Source organism: Uranotaenia lowii, chromosome 1, assembly GCF_029784155.1.
Source record: "Uranotaenia lowii strain MFRU-FL chromosome 1, ASM2978415v1, whole genome shotgun sequence".
In the NCBI taxonomy this organism is placed as follows: Eukaryota; Metazoa; Arthropoda; class Insecta; order Diptera; family Culicidae; genus Uranotaenia; species Uranotaenia lowii.
Window position 1 is genome coordinate 16527552 of NC_073691.1, and position 17866 is coordinate 16545417.

The 17866-nt window shown below is 37.3% G+C and overlaps 1 protein-coding gene across 1 annotated transcript; it reads right to left on the minus strand.

The window, feature by feature from the left end:
• Positions 1 to 2285: 2285 nt before the first annotated feature.
• LOC129758092 (uncharacterized) lies at positions 2286 to 6021 on the minus strand. Its single transcript, XM_055755539.1, has 3 exons — positions 5930 to 6021; positions 4124 to 4284; positions 2286 to 4057 (listed from the first exon to the last, which is right to left on the minus strand). Exons 1-3 carry the CDS (start codon positions 6019 to 6021, stop codon positions 2286 to 2288), a joined length of 2025 nt encoding a protein of 674 aa, XP_055611514.1.
• Positions 6022 to 17866: the final 11845 nt, after the last annotated feature.

A 17866-nucleotide genomic window follows, 5' to 3' on the forward strand; every position in this document is an offset into this window, starting at 1 on the left:
AAGTTTTGCTTTTTTCCGTTTCTGTTTTTTGTAGAAAACTGTTTAGGTATTAACACAAAATTTGTTTAAAACTTTTGTTTTTTTTAATTTCTTGTAATTTGTGTCATATTTATTTTTAATTTGCCTGTGGTTTTTTTTGCAATTTGGATATTTTTTTAAAATTTATTCATGTTTTTTATGCAATTTTGTCAACTTGATCCTTTTTCAAATTTTTGTCGATTTTATGATTTGTAATTTTTGTTTATTTGTCTTGACATTTTTGTCAGTTTTTGCCATTTTTGTCATAGTTGTCATTTTAATGTTTTTTTTTGCCATTTCGGTCAATTTCGTACATTCTATTTGGCAATTTCGCATCCCAAATCATTTTCACCATTTTGGTCACTTTCGTCTTTTTCCTTATTTTGTTTTATCGGTAATTTTTGCCATATTTGTTATTTTTCGTCGGTTTATCATTTTTGCCATACTTTTTCGTTTTTGTAAACTTTTAAATTTCTTGCCATTTTTTCATTTCTTGAATTTTTGAATTTGTCTATCAATTGTATTTATATTATTTGCGATTTTCAATGTTTCTATACTTTCGTAGTTTTTGCCAATTTTATCGTTTTTGTAAATTTCGTTATTTTTTTTCTATTTTTAACATGTTAATCATTTTTGTCAAGTTTAGTGATTTGGTCATTTTGTTATTTTTTTAAATTTTTATCATTTTTTCTCATCCTTTTTTTTTTTTTTGTTATTCATGTTGTTTTTGAGAATTAAATTTTTTATATAATTTGTGAAGTTTTCGTATTTTTTCTGTTATTTTTGTCGTTATTGTTTTCATAGCTCATTATTGCCATTTTTGTGGCTTTATTTATGTTAAGGGATGAATCATCTAATAAGATAAAAATTCCTTGAAAAAAAATTATATAAAAATTTTGTAGTTTTTGTTTTTTTTTGTCATATTTGTGTTTTTAGTCGTTTTAGTTCTGATTTTGTGATATTTTTCATTTTTGTTTTCATTTCGTAATTTTTAATTTTTTTTTTTTGTGATGACACTTTTGATTTTCTTTTTGTCATTTTGATTATAAACTGGAATTTCTTTCATTTAAAAAAGTAACCAACGGTCTGTCGTGAATTGAAATCGTTTTTATTAAAATTCTTTCTTCGCCGTTACTTTTTTTAAATTGTTTGTTTCATTCTGCATGAAAGTGCAAATATGTGTTCTGGTATGTACTGTCATGTGTGTGTGTGGGTGCTAATTGTGAATGTAATTTTTGTAGCTAGCGCAAGTTAAGCGAGATTTCTTCTGTCAGAAATGGCACATTCGTAATTTTGTCATCTGACTTCGATTTCAATTTTTATAGATCGAACGATGTTGTCATTGTTCTCGCTACTCGCTCCAGAATTTTAAAACACTTTCTGATTTATTTTCAATGAAAAACGATTGAATCTGCGCTTCCATTTATTTTTTAGCTTTATCTGTTTTGATATTTCTCAGGAAATTAGTTTTTTTCTTGGCAACGCTCTCCTTCTCCATTTCTTTTTTATTGTATTGTTTCAAGTTTTTTTCTTTGTATTTTTTGTGCTTATTTTTGTAATTCAAGCTTAATCTATAGGGTAACCTGTCGAAAGTGCGATGATCTGTTTTATACTGTTTTTTGTTTTTTATTCGGTTGTTGTAGGTTTGTGTATTAGGTTGTTTTTGTTCTAAATTTGTGTCAAATATGTTGGAACGCTAACAGTACTTTTCTATTTTAATGTTTGCTAAGGGTTGATTGAAACAAGTAGCGGAGCTGTTTTGCAACTGATTTGTTTTAGTAAAAGGCCGTGAACTGAAACGTTCTCGAACGACTACAAACATGTGTGTGTGTGACACGCCTATTGGCAGTCACTTGTCGAGTTAAGAGAGAGGATTTGGAAGAAACATTATTCTGTAATAACTTTCAACTGTTTCTGTTCAGCAATTAGAGTCGAAAGGGGAAAAATGCTAAACGTGCGTGAGTTATTCCACTACTAATCCTACGGTTTAAATTCTATTGATATTTCTTAAAGATCAGTCCACAAACGGAAAAAGTCTAACACAAACACAAACATATTGAAGTTTTGTTTCAGAGTGTGTGTGTGTTTTGCATTCGCGTTGCCAAGCAACGCGCACCAAAGCCGACCGGTCGTCGTCGAGGTCGGTTAAACCAAATTTGAGTTGTTTAAGTTGGCAGCACAGCTTTCAGCTGCTGATGACGAAGTCAACTAGCATCATGAAAGAGTGACCCGATAAGCATGGTTGAAAGCTATCCAGCTTCAACGCTTCAACCCAGAATCTTTTTGATGTAGTTTCCATGGTTGTTGTGCACCTCTGGTTTGGTTAGCGATCGGTGTCGATTCGGTTTGTAGGGTTGGTAGTTTTCGATGTTGGAGAAACTATTGTGCAGCTCCTGGTGGTGTTCGTGTTCTTCCTCGTCGGAGCTGGAGGATAGCTCATGGTCGGTATTTTCCGGATCGTGTTCCTCGTGATGCAGCTCGAAGTGCTGCTGGATCACCGGGGTTGGAGAGGGTTGGGTTTTTTTGGAGGCCGTAGTAGTTGGAATGGTGGTGGTCGTCGTTGTTGTTGGGAGATGAGTTGTACTAGGAGGAGCTAAAGTTGTAGTGGTTGTTGAAGATGTGAGTTCAGTCGTTGAAGCGACCACTACGGTAGATGTTTCTATTGCCGGTGTGTTGGTGGATGTTGCGACGGGTTGCTCCGGAGTTGTCAAATTCTGTACTGAAGATGTTGACGGAGTGTCTTCAATGGATAGACTAGTTTGTTCTGCAATAAACGGCCTGGTTGTAATACTGAGGGTGCCGATTTTGGAGGTTATATCTTTGTCGTCGAAGGTTATTTCGACTATTTGATGAGCTGTTGTTGATTCGGGTTCCATCGTCGAAGCAACAACTTCCGTAGTTGACTCCTTGTCATTTATATCTAACAGTGGGATGTCATTGTGATCCGTAACATGTTCAACGGTCACTGAACTCACTCCTTCTGTCGTCGAGACTTCTGAAATCACGCTGGGAGTTTCTGAAGCTTCCGTAACAAGTTCAGTGGTCGAAGAAACAACTTCAGAGTGAGGTTTGGTGGCTATGAATCGTGCCTTGACCATCAACATCGGTGGAATGAAATGATCACCGGTCGAGGAGACTTCTTTCTTCGGAGTTGTCGGTAGAATGTGGCTCGATGTTGTGCTACTGGTGGCCGATTCGGTTGTTGTACTCGGTTCGATAGTTGTCGACTGTTCGGTTGTCGAACTTGAAGTCACTACTTCGCTATCGGTAGCTCTTCTCAATCGAGAATCTTCCGTAGTACTCTCGGAAGTGCTGACCTCACCGAGCGTTGACATCATTCCTTCCGTGGATCCACCTGCCGTAGCATTCTCATCGGAATCTCCCTCTGTTGGCTTAACCGCTTGTTGCACAATATCTATAGGTTGCGTTTCCGTTTCATCAGGCTGATCTCCCTGCATCAACTCATCATCCTCATCCTGTTTGCTACCCTTTTTGCCGAATTTTTCCTTCTTTTCATATAGCGGTGAATACTTCTTTCCTCCCAACGCTTTCTTACTCTCCTTCTCCGCTTCTCCCATCTCTTCGCTATGCAAACCCTGCTCACTTTGGATCAGATCCGCCAAATTAAACTTATTGATCACATTCTTAACCGTGTCCTCGATCTGATTCGGATTAACGTCAATGTTATTGTCCTCATCGTTGCTCGAAACAACCGTCAAAATATCGTGTTCCAGAATTTGCGACGGCATCACCTGCTGCGGCTGCTGAGGCTTTCTCGTTACCAAGCTCGACGATCCTTCGACCGGAAGTTGATTGTTCTCGGTTGCGACTGTTTGAGCCCCCAGAGGATCCTGCTCCTCATCGCTGCACTGCAGCTGCTGCATGATGGCATCTCGCTCCAACTTGCCCTGGCAGGACATGTGCCGAGTTCCCTGCTCTCCGCAATCTCGGGACAGTTGCACCGCTCCACTGTCCGACAAGTATTGGACCGTCAGCGACGGAAGCGAGGTGATGGTACAATCGGCAGCCCAGTTGGGAACTGTAGAAGTGTAAAATCAATCATTAGTCTTAGGGGAATTTTAAGTTTCTAAGCTTGGAAACATACCTGGTAGTTCGCAGAGGAAGGCGGCCGTTTCGGGACCGCCACAGCGCAGCGCATGCCAACGGAAGTCTCGAACCGGATCCAGAACCGCGCACAGCGGTGTTTCCATGGCCGGGAGGGCTTCAGCCCAGTAGCCGTTGGTCGGGTCCAGCGATTTTGCGTTTCTGCGAAAGGAAAGAAAAGAGCAATGTTGAATCACCGACTTTTAGCACCAGCATCTTCGTATTGAAAATATCGATCGAGACACTGAACAAGCAGCTATGACGAGGCTTCAAGTCCTGAAACAAGTTGAGCCCGACTGACTTTCAGTATGTGCTACACGACTAACTCTCACCCAGAACACAAACACGCAAAACCCAAAACTTGTAGCCATTACAATTATTTACTATCATACAACATTTTTAAACTGAATATACTGAGAAAACCGCCGATTCATTGCTTTCTCCACGAATGGGGAAGTTATCTATAGTAAAAGCAGGCACTTTTTAACGCCTTTGTGTAGGCAATTCAAGGATTCCAAACTTGTGAAATCCGGGAATGAACATCAAATTGAGATTCAAAAATTTAACAACAACTACAAAATCAGATCGTTCCTTCAAGTATTTTCAAAAGGTAGATTTTTCACTTTTTATTATTAAAAAAATAATACAATTTGTTTTGTGCTCATTTTTCTACGTGACCTTCGCAAATATGAAAGCTTCTAGCTGCTGTGTATCATTTGCGACATTGAATTGCAGCCTTGCAGGCGCCGTAAATAAAGTTTCCCATCCATCCATCCTGGAATCAACGGTATTTTGGCCTGAACCAAGAATGACAACGACACGTTTCGACACATGCTTTCATAAAACGCGAGCGACTGCCGACGTCGCGGACAAAAATGACGACGAAAGAGAAAGTTTCCGTGCCCATAAAATAAACTTTTCGCATCGGTTCATTTGAGAGACTCCCTGTTATGTTTATGCCAATATGAATTACAAGGACGACGAAGGAGGGTAGGTTTGTGTGACGGTATTTTTTCGTCTCGGTTTGGTTTGGTATCACAATTTTTACGTGTGGAGCTTTACACCAAAGTTAAACAATTACATCAAGCCAAGCGAGTCGGTTCCTGGCTACCAGCTTATGCAGGTGTGTTAATCTCTCTAGCGAGAATTCACTTAACGGGAAAAAATTGCATTATCGGAGATCAAGGATGTTGGAGCAAGTACTCGGGATAACTTTCGTTCGCTTAATTTTACGGGGATTATGGAGTTTGAGTGGATGATTTCGGGAAGTTGGTCCAGTTACTCTGACATTTGTTCTTAAGCTTTGAATTAAATAAGTGAATGCTAAAACACCTTAAACTGTTCTAAGCTAATATTACGAATTTCTATAGCAATGACAATAATCAGTGTGAGGTTTTTTGATAAATTGTTGTCTTATTTTTTGATTGATTTTCTAATATTCTAAGAAAACACCTGAACTTTTACTATCGGAACGAAGTTCAAGATCTTTCATAAAGTTGAACAATAGTCATGAGAATAATCAACATAACTTTGATATTCAATTGAGATCAAATATACCACAGGATAAGTATTTTTCACAGCGACTCTTATATCTTTACGAATTAATCAGTTATTTCGAAACACTCTTCGATCCGGATAGCAAAAAAAACGAATCTCTCGGTCGACCAGGAAAAAATTGACGAAATCCTCCGGACTATCCTCAACTTCCTTTCTCCTGTTGTCCATCAAAACACCAAACGCAAACCGGATGTGGATTCTTCGTTTCATTTTTCGTTTGCAAACGAATTTTTCTCGTTGCGGAAATCACAGCTTGGCACCTTGGCAATTTTTTCTAGGAATTTCGTCACAGATGAGGATGATACGAACGACGGCACCGGCAGGATTTGGGCCCGGTGCCATATCGTCGTTCGGCCATCATCGTCCCATCAGGACGACGACGACGAAGACGACGGTGCTTATTGAATTTCGACAATCTCTCTCTTCTTTAGGGTGGTCAGCAGTCTGAAATAGATTGTTTTTTAGTTTAGATTTTTGTAATGAAATGAAATACAAAGAATTTTTCAACTTGAAAAAAAAAATCAAAATCCAATTTAAATAAACCGTTAATTAAATTCATGATTGAAATTTTGTTTGGATAAAAAAATTGTCAGAGTGCGATTTCTGCTTGTTATTAACAGCCATATTGAATTGAGATTTCTGATAGTTAGGATTAAAACTCATATTGAGACTTCTGCTTACACTAAGCAATCAAAAATAATTGAGTTTCATGCTTTTTGCGATGTAGAATGGTCAAAATTCTTATGGTCAAAAAACTAGAGGAGAACTGAAACTTCTCCTAATTAAGATGTGAGATCAGATTGAGACTGCTGCTTATGCTAAAAATAACAGCGAATCTAGGTTTTTGCTAGTGGGGATGTGAAAGCAGATTGAAATTTTTGCTTATGCCAGCAAAGACCTCGGCTAATTCAAATGGTCAATCAGTTTGAGATTTCTTCTCAGTATTCATAAGGAACCGAGAGTCGGACTGGGATGTTAAACTACCTATTAGCAAAAGTCTCAATCTGCTTTCACATCCCGATAAGCAAAAGCCTCGATTCGTTATTTTTTTTAATATAAGCAGAAGTCTCAATCTGATTTCATCCCAAAAATCACGAAACTAAATTCAATTTGATTGTTTATTATAAATACATAGAAGTCTCAATAGTATTGAGACTTATGTTAAAATGGGTGGAAATTTAGACATAAAATTTTCATTCAAATCAAATTGAGACTTCTGTCAATTTGAATGTGAAATGAGATAAAAACTTCTGTTTATAGTTAACTGTCATATCGAATTGAGATTTCTGCTTATTGGGTTGTGAGATCAGATTGAGACTTCTGCTTATGGATAGCAATCACAGCGACTTTTGGCAATTTTTATGCGGAACCAAAATTAGACTTCTGCTAACGGATAACAGGTATACTATATATAACAGTATAGATATACATACAGGTAGGACTTCTACTAATTGGAGACTGATGCTGACGGGGAAAGTTGAAGCCAATTGAGATTTTTACCTATGGTTGTGAGTTTAAATATTTTTAAAATTTTCACTGATCTGGAAGCTGAAAATGTAATAAAATCTGCTTACAGTTCTCAGGCCGATGACAGAGTGAGTGCGATGCGATGCGAATTGGCGAACGTGGCCAATGCGAACTCGAGCGGCGGAACAAATTCACATCTGCTTCGCCGCGTTGAGTATGTCTGGTTTAAGCGATTCACATACATTTTCATCAAATGTGGTTCGCCGCATTGAATCGCATTCGCCGGTTCGCATCGCACCGCATTCACTATGTAATCGGCCTCACTTACAGAACATTGAGACCCTGGTTCACCCTCCTTTTTAAAACTCAAAATTAAGTTTGACCGAGTTTGAAAACATAGTTCGATCCTATTAACTTAAAGTTAAGTTCCCGTTAACTTTGACTAAAACTAATCCCATTTGTCCTTCGGCGGAGGAGCAAAACTGAGATCGATCTAATGAACTAAAAATTGGACCCTCTTTGTGAATGTTGAACTGAAAGCACTTAGCGAGTTCGGCTGCCGAACTGCATTTTGAGTAGCTACGAATAAAGGCATGAAGAAAGTTCTAATTGCAGTTCGGCTGTCGAACTTAGGTTTTAGTATGCCAGTCAGAACTTAGTTTTTACGAATTGCCAAGTCGAACTCAAAGTTGAGGGCTGCAACTGAAGTGCTGTTTTGAACCAAAACAACTTAATTTCAAGTTTAAAAAAAGGAGCGTGATGATTTTGATTACAAGTACATTAAGGCATCTGCTCATAGTTAACAACCAACTCGTGGTTGAAATAATCAAAAAGATCTTCTATTTTAGAAAAGTGAATTATGAAAATTGGATTGAGACTTCTGCTACAGATTACAAGGCACAATAGATTGAGCCTTCCACTGTTTAACAAAATGGAAGCTTATAGAAATAACTATTTACAGATGTTTACAGACATAAACTTCTACTCGTCTAGAAATCAGAAACGGCTTGAGACTACCGCTCTACGTCGATTAGTGAATTGAAACTTTTTTTTGTCATTTACAACAGATTGAGACTTATGTTCGTTTGGGAAACCAAAATTGTTGAAAACGCATATTTCAGTTAAGGAATAGAGTTGATTCTTTATTCACTAGTTCAGTAAGATCCTTACATAGCTACAGTCTATACTAGCGATTGCTAGCTCCTCCAGCGATCGTCATAACGCGAATTGCCCAATCGTGGGTTTCAACAAAAATAAATTTGGACTTCGGCAAACGGTGAATGTTTAAAGTATTAATTCTGCTGAAAAGTTCATTTAAAAGAAAACGGAAAATATTCGACTTCAAGATTTTGGAAAAAACGATTTATGGTAGAGGAATTAATACCTTCGGCCTGAAGACATTTTTAACAGATCATTGTCTGTAGACTTTTAGGATCTTGACTTCGGACTTCAAGAGGCCGCAAGAGCTGGAGACCTTCAACAAAAATTATCCATTACAAGATTCGGAACTCTTGGAGAAATCGACGGACAAAATCCAAAAGCGCCACCATCAAATGCTGCGGCAGAAATGCAACTATTCAGTAAAACACGCCAAGAAAAAAAAAAAATTTATATTACACGGTCGGAAATAACTAGCATTTTGAAGGTTCATTTGCACTACAAACACATTGAGATCTTTCTCTACGTGGTCTTGGCTCTTCAAAATTAGCACGGTTTTTCGGTATCAGAGTCGTCATTCGCTATTCAAAGCTTTTTTTTACTTGGGGGCCGTTCAGATACCACGTGGATAGAAAAATGCGATTTTAGACCCCCTACTTCCTCTGCGTGGACAAGCGTGGACGTTTGGCAAACCCTAAACCCGTCCTCGGATGTACACGTGGACAGGTTTGAATTTTTTTTCTAAATCTCATTTGACTGTTAGAAAACACTACTTTCTGCTTTTTTGTTATAGAAATGGCTGGTTTAAAAAAAAAGGCGAAATAGCATTTCCTGATATGAAATAATTTTAAAATTTTAAATTTCTTAATTATGTTATTTATCACTTTTTTTCAAGTGGCTACTAGATGTTTAAACTTAAACTGGAAAACTTTGCAATTTTAAGATTTTTTCTTCATCTGAATGAATAAAACTAAATTAAATTAAGACCTTGGTAAAACAATCTGTATTATATATCATGTTATAACATAAATCAAGATCCCAATCAAAATAAATACTTGGCCAAGTCATCAAAACCCTTAATCGCGATATCCTCAGCACTGTTTCGTGGAATTTGGAATCGAGGATCAGGCTCAACCAGATATGCAATACAAATAAGTTATCTGTTTAAATTGAAGATTATTATTTTTAATTGAGGAATCTGAATGCGCAAAAACGAGTCAGGTTCTCAATTAAATTGAGTCAGCGCCATAGCATTTCTCCAAAAATTGGCGAAAGTATGTCAGAGTACATTTTTCAAATGCATTCCAAATTTGAACAAAAGCATATTAGAGTGCATTTGAACCCCCCGGAACGAGGGGTACAAGTGAAAAATTCAATTATCGAGAAATGTTGACCTTTTCTGTCAGTAGATGGTGTTAAGGTTTGTTAAAAGATCGTCCGTTGGTGTTTATATGAAATATTTTAAGAGCTAGGTATCTTGGAATATATTATTTTTGCCTTCAACCTAAAAACTTTAGGCTTCAAGAAGTTTTGCCCGAAATCCCGAAGACTTTTAGACCGGAAGTTAGCCTTAAGAGCTTCGACTGGAAGACTTTTGGTCTCGAAATCTTTGCACTGATCAGCTAATGCTAGAAGACCTTAGGTCTCAGGAACTTTGACCTTTCCTTATTCCGTTATTGGCTTAAAAGCATTTGGCTTTAATACTTTTGGCCAAACGACCTTTTTAAGAAGACCTTCGACTTGGGATTTTTGGCCTCCAGATCATTGGCTTAAGAGCCTTTGATCTAAAGGCCGGTGACTAACAAGCGTAAGGCCTCGAAATCTTTAGTATGAAGATATGAGGGCTCAACCCCTGTGGCTTGAAAACATTTGGCATCAAGGCTTCGGCTTAGAGACCTATTGCCTCACGATTTTAAGCTTTAAAGTGTTTGACCAGAAGACTTTCGGCTTGAAGATCTCAAAATACAGTTTCGTTTAAAAAAGAATGAAATACTGTGAAGCAGCGCTCTTTCTTCCTACTTTTACAAGCTTCCATTTCTCTCTCGATTGATATTTTTGCATGAAATTTTGTCACTATCTATTTAAACTATCAAATTAACGTTTACAAAATTTGGAGATTGTACAATGACTGGAAAAATAGATACAGCTATCCCCGTGAAAAGGCAAATTTGAGATTACTTCAATCAATTCGCTGTATCTTTGACAGGTTTGATTGGAAAAAACTTCAAATTTTGTCAAAAAAGGCAAAAATGTTTAATCTCGAAGAAACAGCGAATTAAGTTAAGCAATTAATATCAAATTTCCTTTGTTATGAGAATAGCTGTATCTATTTTTCAGTCATTTTACAGTCTTCAAATTATGTGAAGCTTTAGTTTGATAGAAGAACTAGGTTCTGTGAAAAAAAATCAACTAAGAGAGAACACAACTTAATTTGCCTCAAGACATTTGGCAAAAGACCTTTGGCTTAAAGCCCTAAGGTCTCGGAATTATTACCCTCAAGACTTTTGGTTCTTAGACTTTTTGCCTCGGGGCGCTTGGGCTGAAAATATCTTCCAGAAGGCGTTTGACCAAATGAACACGCCTATTTTGGTACAATAGGCCTCTATTAAAAAAAACCTTCAGTCTCAAAAACCTTCGTCTTGAAACCTTTTTTAGCGAAGACCTTAATCATGAATTTCTTTGCCTGGGGCATTAAGATATCAAATCCTTGGCCTCAAGACTATGAAGTTGAAGACCGTTGGTATCAAGATCATGGTCCTATAGATCTTCAGACCCAAGACCTTAAGTCCCCAAAACTTTAGGTCTTAAACCCTATAACCTCAAGACCTCTGCACTGAAAATCTACAGTTTCAAAACCTTTGGTATCAAGACCTTTGGCCTGGGCACTTAAGGACTAGACTTTTGACCTGGAAATTGTTCACTAAGAAATCTCTTGCTTAGCACTAGGTTTACGGGAATCCGTCAATTTGACGAGTTCCTTTTTGTAGGCCTAAATTGGAAAAATTGAAATGTTGAATTTAAACAAAAAATGGTTTTGTTCGTCCATAAACCTAGTGTTAAAGATACTTTTTTGCCTGAAGACTCGTGACCTGAAGATCTTACCTGAAAATATTTTACCTGTAGATGCTTTGTCTAAGGACCCTTTAAATTGAAGACCTTCGATCTAAAGACCGTTGTCCTGAAAACCATTTGGCCTGAAGGTTTTTGGACTGAGACTTTTGTCTTGTATGCCTTAGGCCTGAATTTTTTTTTCGCGAGAAACTTCGACAAGAATACCTTTGTCTTGGACAATTTTGACCTCCGGATCTTTGGTCTCAGGACTATAAAGTTGAAGATCGATGATCAAGATCATGGTCCTATAATAGATCTTCAGACTCAAGACCTTCAGCCCCAAAACTTCAGGTCTCAAATCTTATGACCTCAAGAGCTCTGCTTTGAAAATCTTCAGTCGCAAACCTTTGGCCTGAGCACTTATGGACTAGACTTTTGACCTGGAAATTTTTCACTAAGAACCTCTTGCTTAACACTAGGTTTATAGGAACCCATCAATTTGTCAGGTCCCTTTTTGTAGGCCTAAATTGAAAAAATTGAAATATTGAATTTAAACAAAAAATAGTTTTGTTCGTCCGTAAACCTAGTGTTTAAGATACTTTTTTGCCTGAAAACTCTTGACCTGAAGATCTTGCCTGAAAATATTTGACCTATAGATGGTTTGTCTAAAGACCCTTGTCCTGAAGACCTTCGATCTGAAGACCATTTCCTGAAGACCTTTCGGTCTGAAGGTTTTTAGACTGAGACTTTTGTCTTGCATGCCTTCGGCCTGAAGATATTTTTAGCGAGAATCTTCGACATGAATATTTTGTCTTGGACATTTTTGACCTCCATACTTTTGGTCTCAAGACTATAAAGCTGAAGACCATTGGTATCAAAACCTTGGTCCTATAGATCAACAGACTCAATACCTTGAACCTCAAAATTTTTGGCCTTAAATCCTATGACCTCAAAACCTCTGCTCTGAAAATCTTCAGTCTCAAAACCTTTGTTATCAAGACCTTTGGCCTGAACACTTAAGGACTAGACTTTTGACCAGGAAATTATTCACTAAGAAACCTCTTGCTTAACACTAGGTTTAAGGGAACTAAATCGGAAAATGTCTTCAGAGTTTGAGATTGTTCCACATGTTTAAACCTAAATATATACATAAATAAAAGGTTGAATTATAGAATTCTAACAATAAATATTTTTGTTTATCCCTAAACCTAATGTTGAAGATAATTTTTTGTCTGAAGACTCTTGACCTGAAGACCTTCGGCCAGCAGATCTTCAGTCAAAAATGTTTGATCAGAAGACCTGATGATCCTTTAACCTTATATCTTCGTACTAACGATCTTCGAACCAAATCTCGCTGTCCTCAACACCATGTTTTAAAATCATCGAATCAGAACTCAGAATAAGACTTGAGGGTCAGCGTTTCTATCCAGAATACAGATTTAAGATAAAATCTGTCAAAAAGAAAAAGATTTGAGATTCCATTTTTTTTGTTTTCATTTTTATCAGGGATTTTAAACCAAAGCGATTACAGAATCAAACCTCCAAAGTTATTTCCATTGCAAAAATCAGAATCACAATCACCAAAAAAAAAATGGTAACCCCATGAGTTGCATTTCCCTGCCTCTTGGAAGGAATCCAAAACGAAAGCAAGCAGAACTTCGTAACGAATCAAGATTTGAGCGAAATATATTGGGACGAAAAGGACGAAACGAATGAGAATTAAGGATGATTTCGGGCGGCTGGCGAAAGGAAACTTCCGGATGCCAGGCTGCTGGCTGCCGTCCCATTTCATGAATATTGATGAGATTGGCTAGCTGCCAATTTTAAGGGGTATAGACACAAAATATCCGGGTTATTTCGGCGTATGATAAGCGAAATGGGGACAGACATAGACACAAGAAGGAACCATCGGTGGTCCTAAGAGTTTTTTTTTTTCAAGAATAGAAGAAGATTCGTTTTGAGCGTGTGTCAATTTCAAATTTGGCAGCATTTGCAGCCCTTAAATAATTGATAATTCCGGTAACGTTTTCCCTTCATGTGCAAGCTGTAACGGGAAACTCTCCCGTTTTCCGGAAGATGTTCAGTTGACATGCTAGGAGGGAATGAGTTTTGACAGCTTGTGTTCTTTTCCGATGGTTCCGAAATCTAATACAACAACGTCTAGAAAGCTGACGCAAATCATATTGTCAAGTTCTGAAGAAGTTAGTTTTGAAAAATCGCCATCTACCGGTGGGTTTGTTACCCCTGAAAGTTGGCAACCCCTGGGAGGTTGATTTTCAAAAACCCACGTCAAAAAATTGCAAAACCTGACCATTTTATTTAATTTCACGAAGGACAAAGCTAAGGGTGGAAAATTATGATCTATTGAGAGCAATGCTCGCTTTCACTCCCCAAAAATAGTTCCATTTCGAAAACGAATTTTAATCATCGCCCCGCCAAAAAGAGAAAAAAAAATTAGCGCTAAACTTTCCTCATTATTTAATCTGGGCAGCGAGATTTCCCGGCCCGATTTTTGGAAAACCGAGATTCACGAGCACTCAGTCCTCAAGGGAGAAAACAATCGCCCTGATCCAAACCAAAACTTTGCCCGCGGATGTTTTCGGTTCATAACTTTCCGCAGTTTTCCGTTCAATTAGGGCTTCCCCCGTTAACTAATTTCCCTTTTCGGCGGCGGAAATTTATCAACACAGTCAGCTTCTTGCGTCCTTTTGTTGTTTTTTGTTAACACCACCCCATCTCCTCCACGGTGGTGAAGGAGATCCCGGCAAATCGACCTTGTCCATGTCCCTTTCAGTTGTTTTCCGTTTGAGAAGTCCGGATGGTCGAGCGCCCCCCCGACAGGGATTGTCGGGTTTGCCGGGTGCCGACCGAATTTGCCGGCTCATAAATTTACTAAATTACCCGCCATAAATTTGTTGCTTCGATACACAATAGGGAGAGAGACATGGCGGCGGCGTCCAACAAACACTGTTCCAGGTATCGGCCACGCCACCAACCAGCCAACCAGTCTATTGTTTGGAACTTCTTGCGTAAGTACCTTTTTGTTGAGGAGTGATTAATTTATTTAAATTTGGCCAGACTTACTTAGTCCGGTGGGGGAAATTTAAAATATTATTAAATAAAGTTTCTCAGAGTAGTCAAAATTCACAAAATTTTCTATACATTCAAAATTTTCAAAATGATACAATTTGCGGGGTGGGCATTAAACTCTAAGATTTCAGTTATTCCGCTCGGGACCATGATCTGAATCACAAGATAACAGCTCATAATGCCACTTGAACTGTAAAAAACAAGAATTTTCCTGAGCCACGGGGAGATAGCTAATCGAATCTCGTGACAATTACTTGATTCGTAGGAATTCTCATTCGAACGTTCAGGAAAATTAATAAATGCAGGAAAGAAATCCCTTGTGTCACGTCACGTCACAGATATGACAGTTGTATTTTCAGATTGGGGTTTTTTTACTCGATCATCGTTTTTTACCGCGAAACAATTTAACTCGCCATTTTCGGTTCCAATTATCGTTGGTTGGTATAGCTAATGGTCGATACTCACGCAGAACATTCGGCCGAAAGTGAAATTGTAGTTGCGGGAGCAACGTGCTATAACTGGGACCAGATTCCAGTGTGTTTTGTATCAGCTGCGGAGGATGAGGCTGAATCGGACTGCCTGGTTCGGTAGGCAGTGCTATCCGGCGTTTTAGTTAATATATGTACTAACATTTTTTTAAGTTACAGAGAAATTGTCCCGCCAGCGTGTTGTGTTGCGGTAATGAGCAAGAGTCCAGATGGCTAAATAACACAAAAATGTAGTGAAAAATATTTCAAAATAAATTTCAATTTTTTTGTCAAACTATTGTGTGTTTTATTCTCCTATAATGCATTGGGATTCATTTTAATAATAAGGTTTTACAGTAAATTCCTATGTAATTTTTCTGTTCCGAGATTTGTCCTGTAATTTCAGCTGTTAAAAATACAAGACGAAATCTTCCCGGAGAATAGATTAAGTGTGTACATTTCTTCCATATACAGGGCTAGAAGAGATCATGATGCAAAAAAGTAGGGCAAAACAGTTACTTTCAAGTTAAATAAGGGTAAAAATAGTGACCAGATCATGTCGAAAACTAACTCAATAGTGATTTTAAAAATTCTTATAAAACGATTCCGAGACAATTTTGCTTGTTGAAAATAAGTTTTTCAAAAGTCCCTTGACTCCACTTACAAAAAGGCACATGTTGGACAAGAAAGAACATTTCACCTGAATGAGTTTTGTTGACGATTCAGCAATAGCGACTACAGAATCCTAATGTTCTGAAACACCAGTGGGAGAGAACTAAAAGATCGTACCCGAAGGACTACGACAACTAAGTCCGATGGAAAACTTCGAGTTTATCCAAAAAAAACCCAAACTACAAATTTTCCAAGTTCACCCTCCATAAAACTAAATCAGATTTTTTTCAAAGCCACTAACGCAGTTGTCGAAGAGGACTCATATTTAATTGAAAATTCTACAAATGTACTGAAATTAGAAACCAGCACATGTTTGACGAAAAGTTTAAAGAATATTCTCGAGTTTAAGTTAAGATTGGCTCAATATTGAAAAAAAAAATGACCGATGATGACAAGATTGAAAATTGTTGACAGAAGATTGGCAAAAGACTCACAGAATCTTAGTAAAATATTTACGAAAGATTCAATGTATTCAAACAAAAAATTGCAGAAATTTCACTAGAATAATCTTCTACGTAGAATCCAATTTGTTAATTCAAAACTCACTAAAAGACCATTTGCTAATAATAATGAAACATCAAGCAGAATTTGAAAAAAAAATCATTAACATATTTAAAGGTTTTATGAAGTATTAGAATCTCATGCAACCAGAATTCCCTTAAAAAGGTTCCATAGAAGCTTAATCAGCTCTCGTTTGTGCCTGAAGAGAATGCTAATCAGCCCAAAATTTAAGTTCTTAAAGCTACTTTCAAGTTCGTTTAGGTGGCTGTTGAGAACGCTATTCAGCTTCTAAGAGAATGTCAAGAAACTTCTACGCGCCGAAAAAAAAATCCGATTGACAGATTGCTCTGACATTTAGATGTCAGATTGCTAGGTTTCCGGTCTATCATGGTCTATCTCATTGATTTTAATTATATTGTTTTGATTACAAAAGCTGCTTACGCCTAGAGAATTGAACCGCTGCTCTCTAGGTTGCAATGAAACTCACCAGCCTCTCGACCAATCCAGGAATAGTTAATTGCCACTGTAATGATTAGTATTTAAACTTAATGTCATTTGAGATGATTGAGTGGGTTGGTCAATAGATTATACCTTATTTCGTTCAAAGGACTTTCAGTACACAATATGAATCATAGCAAAAATTCACATTATCAAAAATTTATTCGAATATCTTAACATTTATAAGAAAATTCGAAAAAATCTTTAATTCCATTTGTAAATATCAGTACAGATATAAACAAAACAAATTCCATGACAAGAAATTGACAGACATTTTTGACATGTCGCTTAGATTTCCCATATAGGTTCTTTAAAACACCTTCAAGTATCTTAATGGTGCGTTTTGGAATGTTACGCGAACGTTATCGACCTTCTTGAAAGACATTTTTGACATGTCGCTTAGAATTCCCATATAGGTTCTTCAAAACACTTTCAAGTATCTTAATGGTACGTTTTATTTAGAATGTTACACGAACGTTATCGACCTTCTTGAAAGTAGTTCCATTAAATGCGCTTAGAAGTTCCGTTATCGATAGTTTATCCTTTTAAAGGGCGATAGAAGTTCCTGAGTAACTTTTACGCGACAAGAGTCACCTGAAGTTCCCGTAAAACATTTTTTCAGCCAAATGTGAACTTCAGAGTTCGGAGTTAAGTAAAAACGCGACTTTTGGTTGCTTGGGAATGCCTCGTAAACTTTGACAAAAGTCCCTTAAATGTTTAATGGAAACATTTCAGAAGTTCCTCCCCAGCTAACATGAAATCGTATTAAAAATGATGATCCAAATCGAATATTTAGACATTTTCAATAACCGTCGTAAACACGTTGGTATTGAGTGATTTACTATCATTCATTTGCGACAAGATTTGCCCAAAAAAAGTTGAATCGGATAGCAGTTTAAACAATTCGTAAATATGTTTACAAAATGTTGAGAATATGCTAATTCGACATTAACGATTTGAGCTATTTAAAAGTTAACTGATTTACGATAAATGGGCGGTCCTTCAATTGACACTCTATCCGGTCTCTCCCTTTGTTCCTTTGACCGATTCGTAAAAAGAAAATCTCAGATATAGAGCTATAGCGTGGATCTTATCACTTGATGAGTTGGCATTGTGGTAAGATATCGGACAGCCAACTCGTAGAGCTGCAGTTCAAATCTCGGTCAAGGATTTTTATTTTTCGTTTTACTCAAATTACTTAAAATCGTGTATTTTGCTATTTGTGGGGAAATCGAATCGTTGGCATCTTGACATTGTAGATATATCACTTTTGTAGCTATATT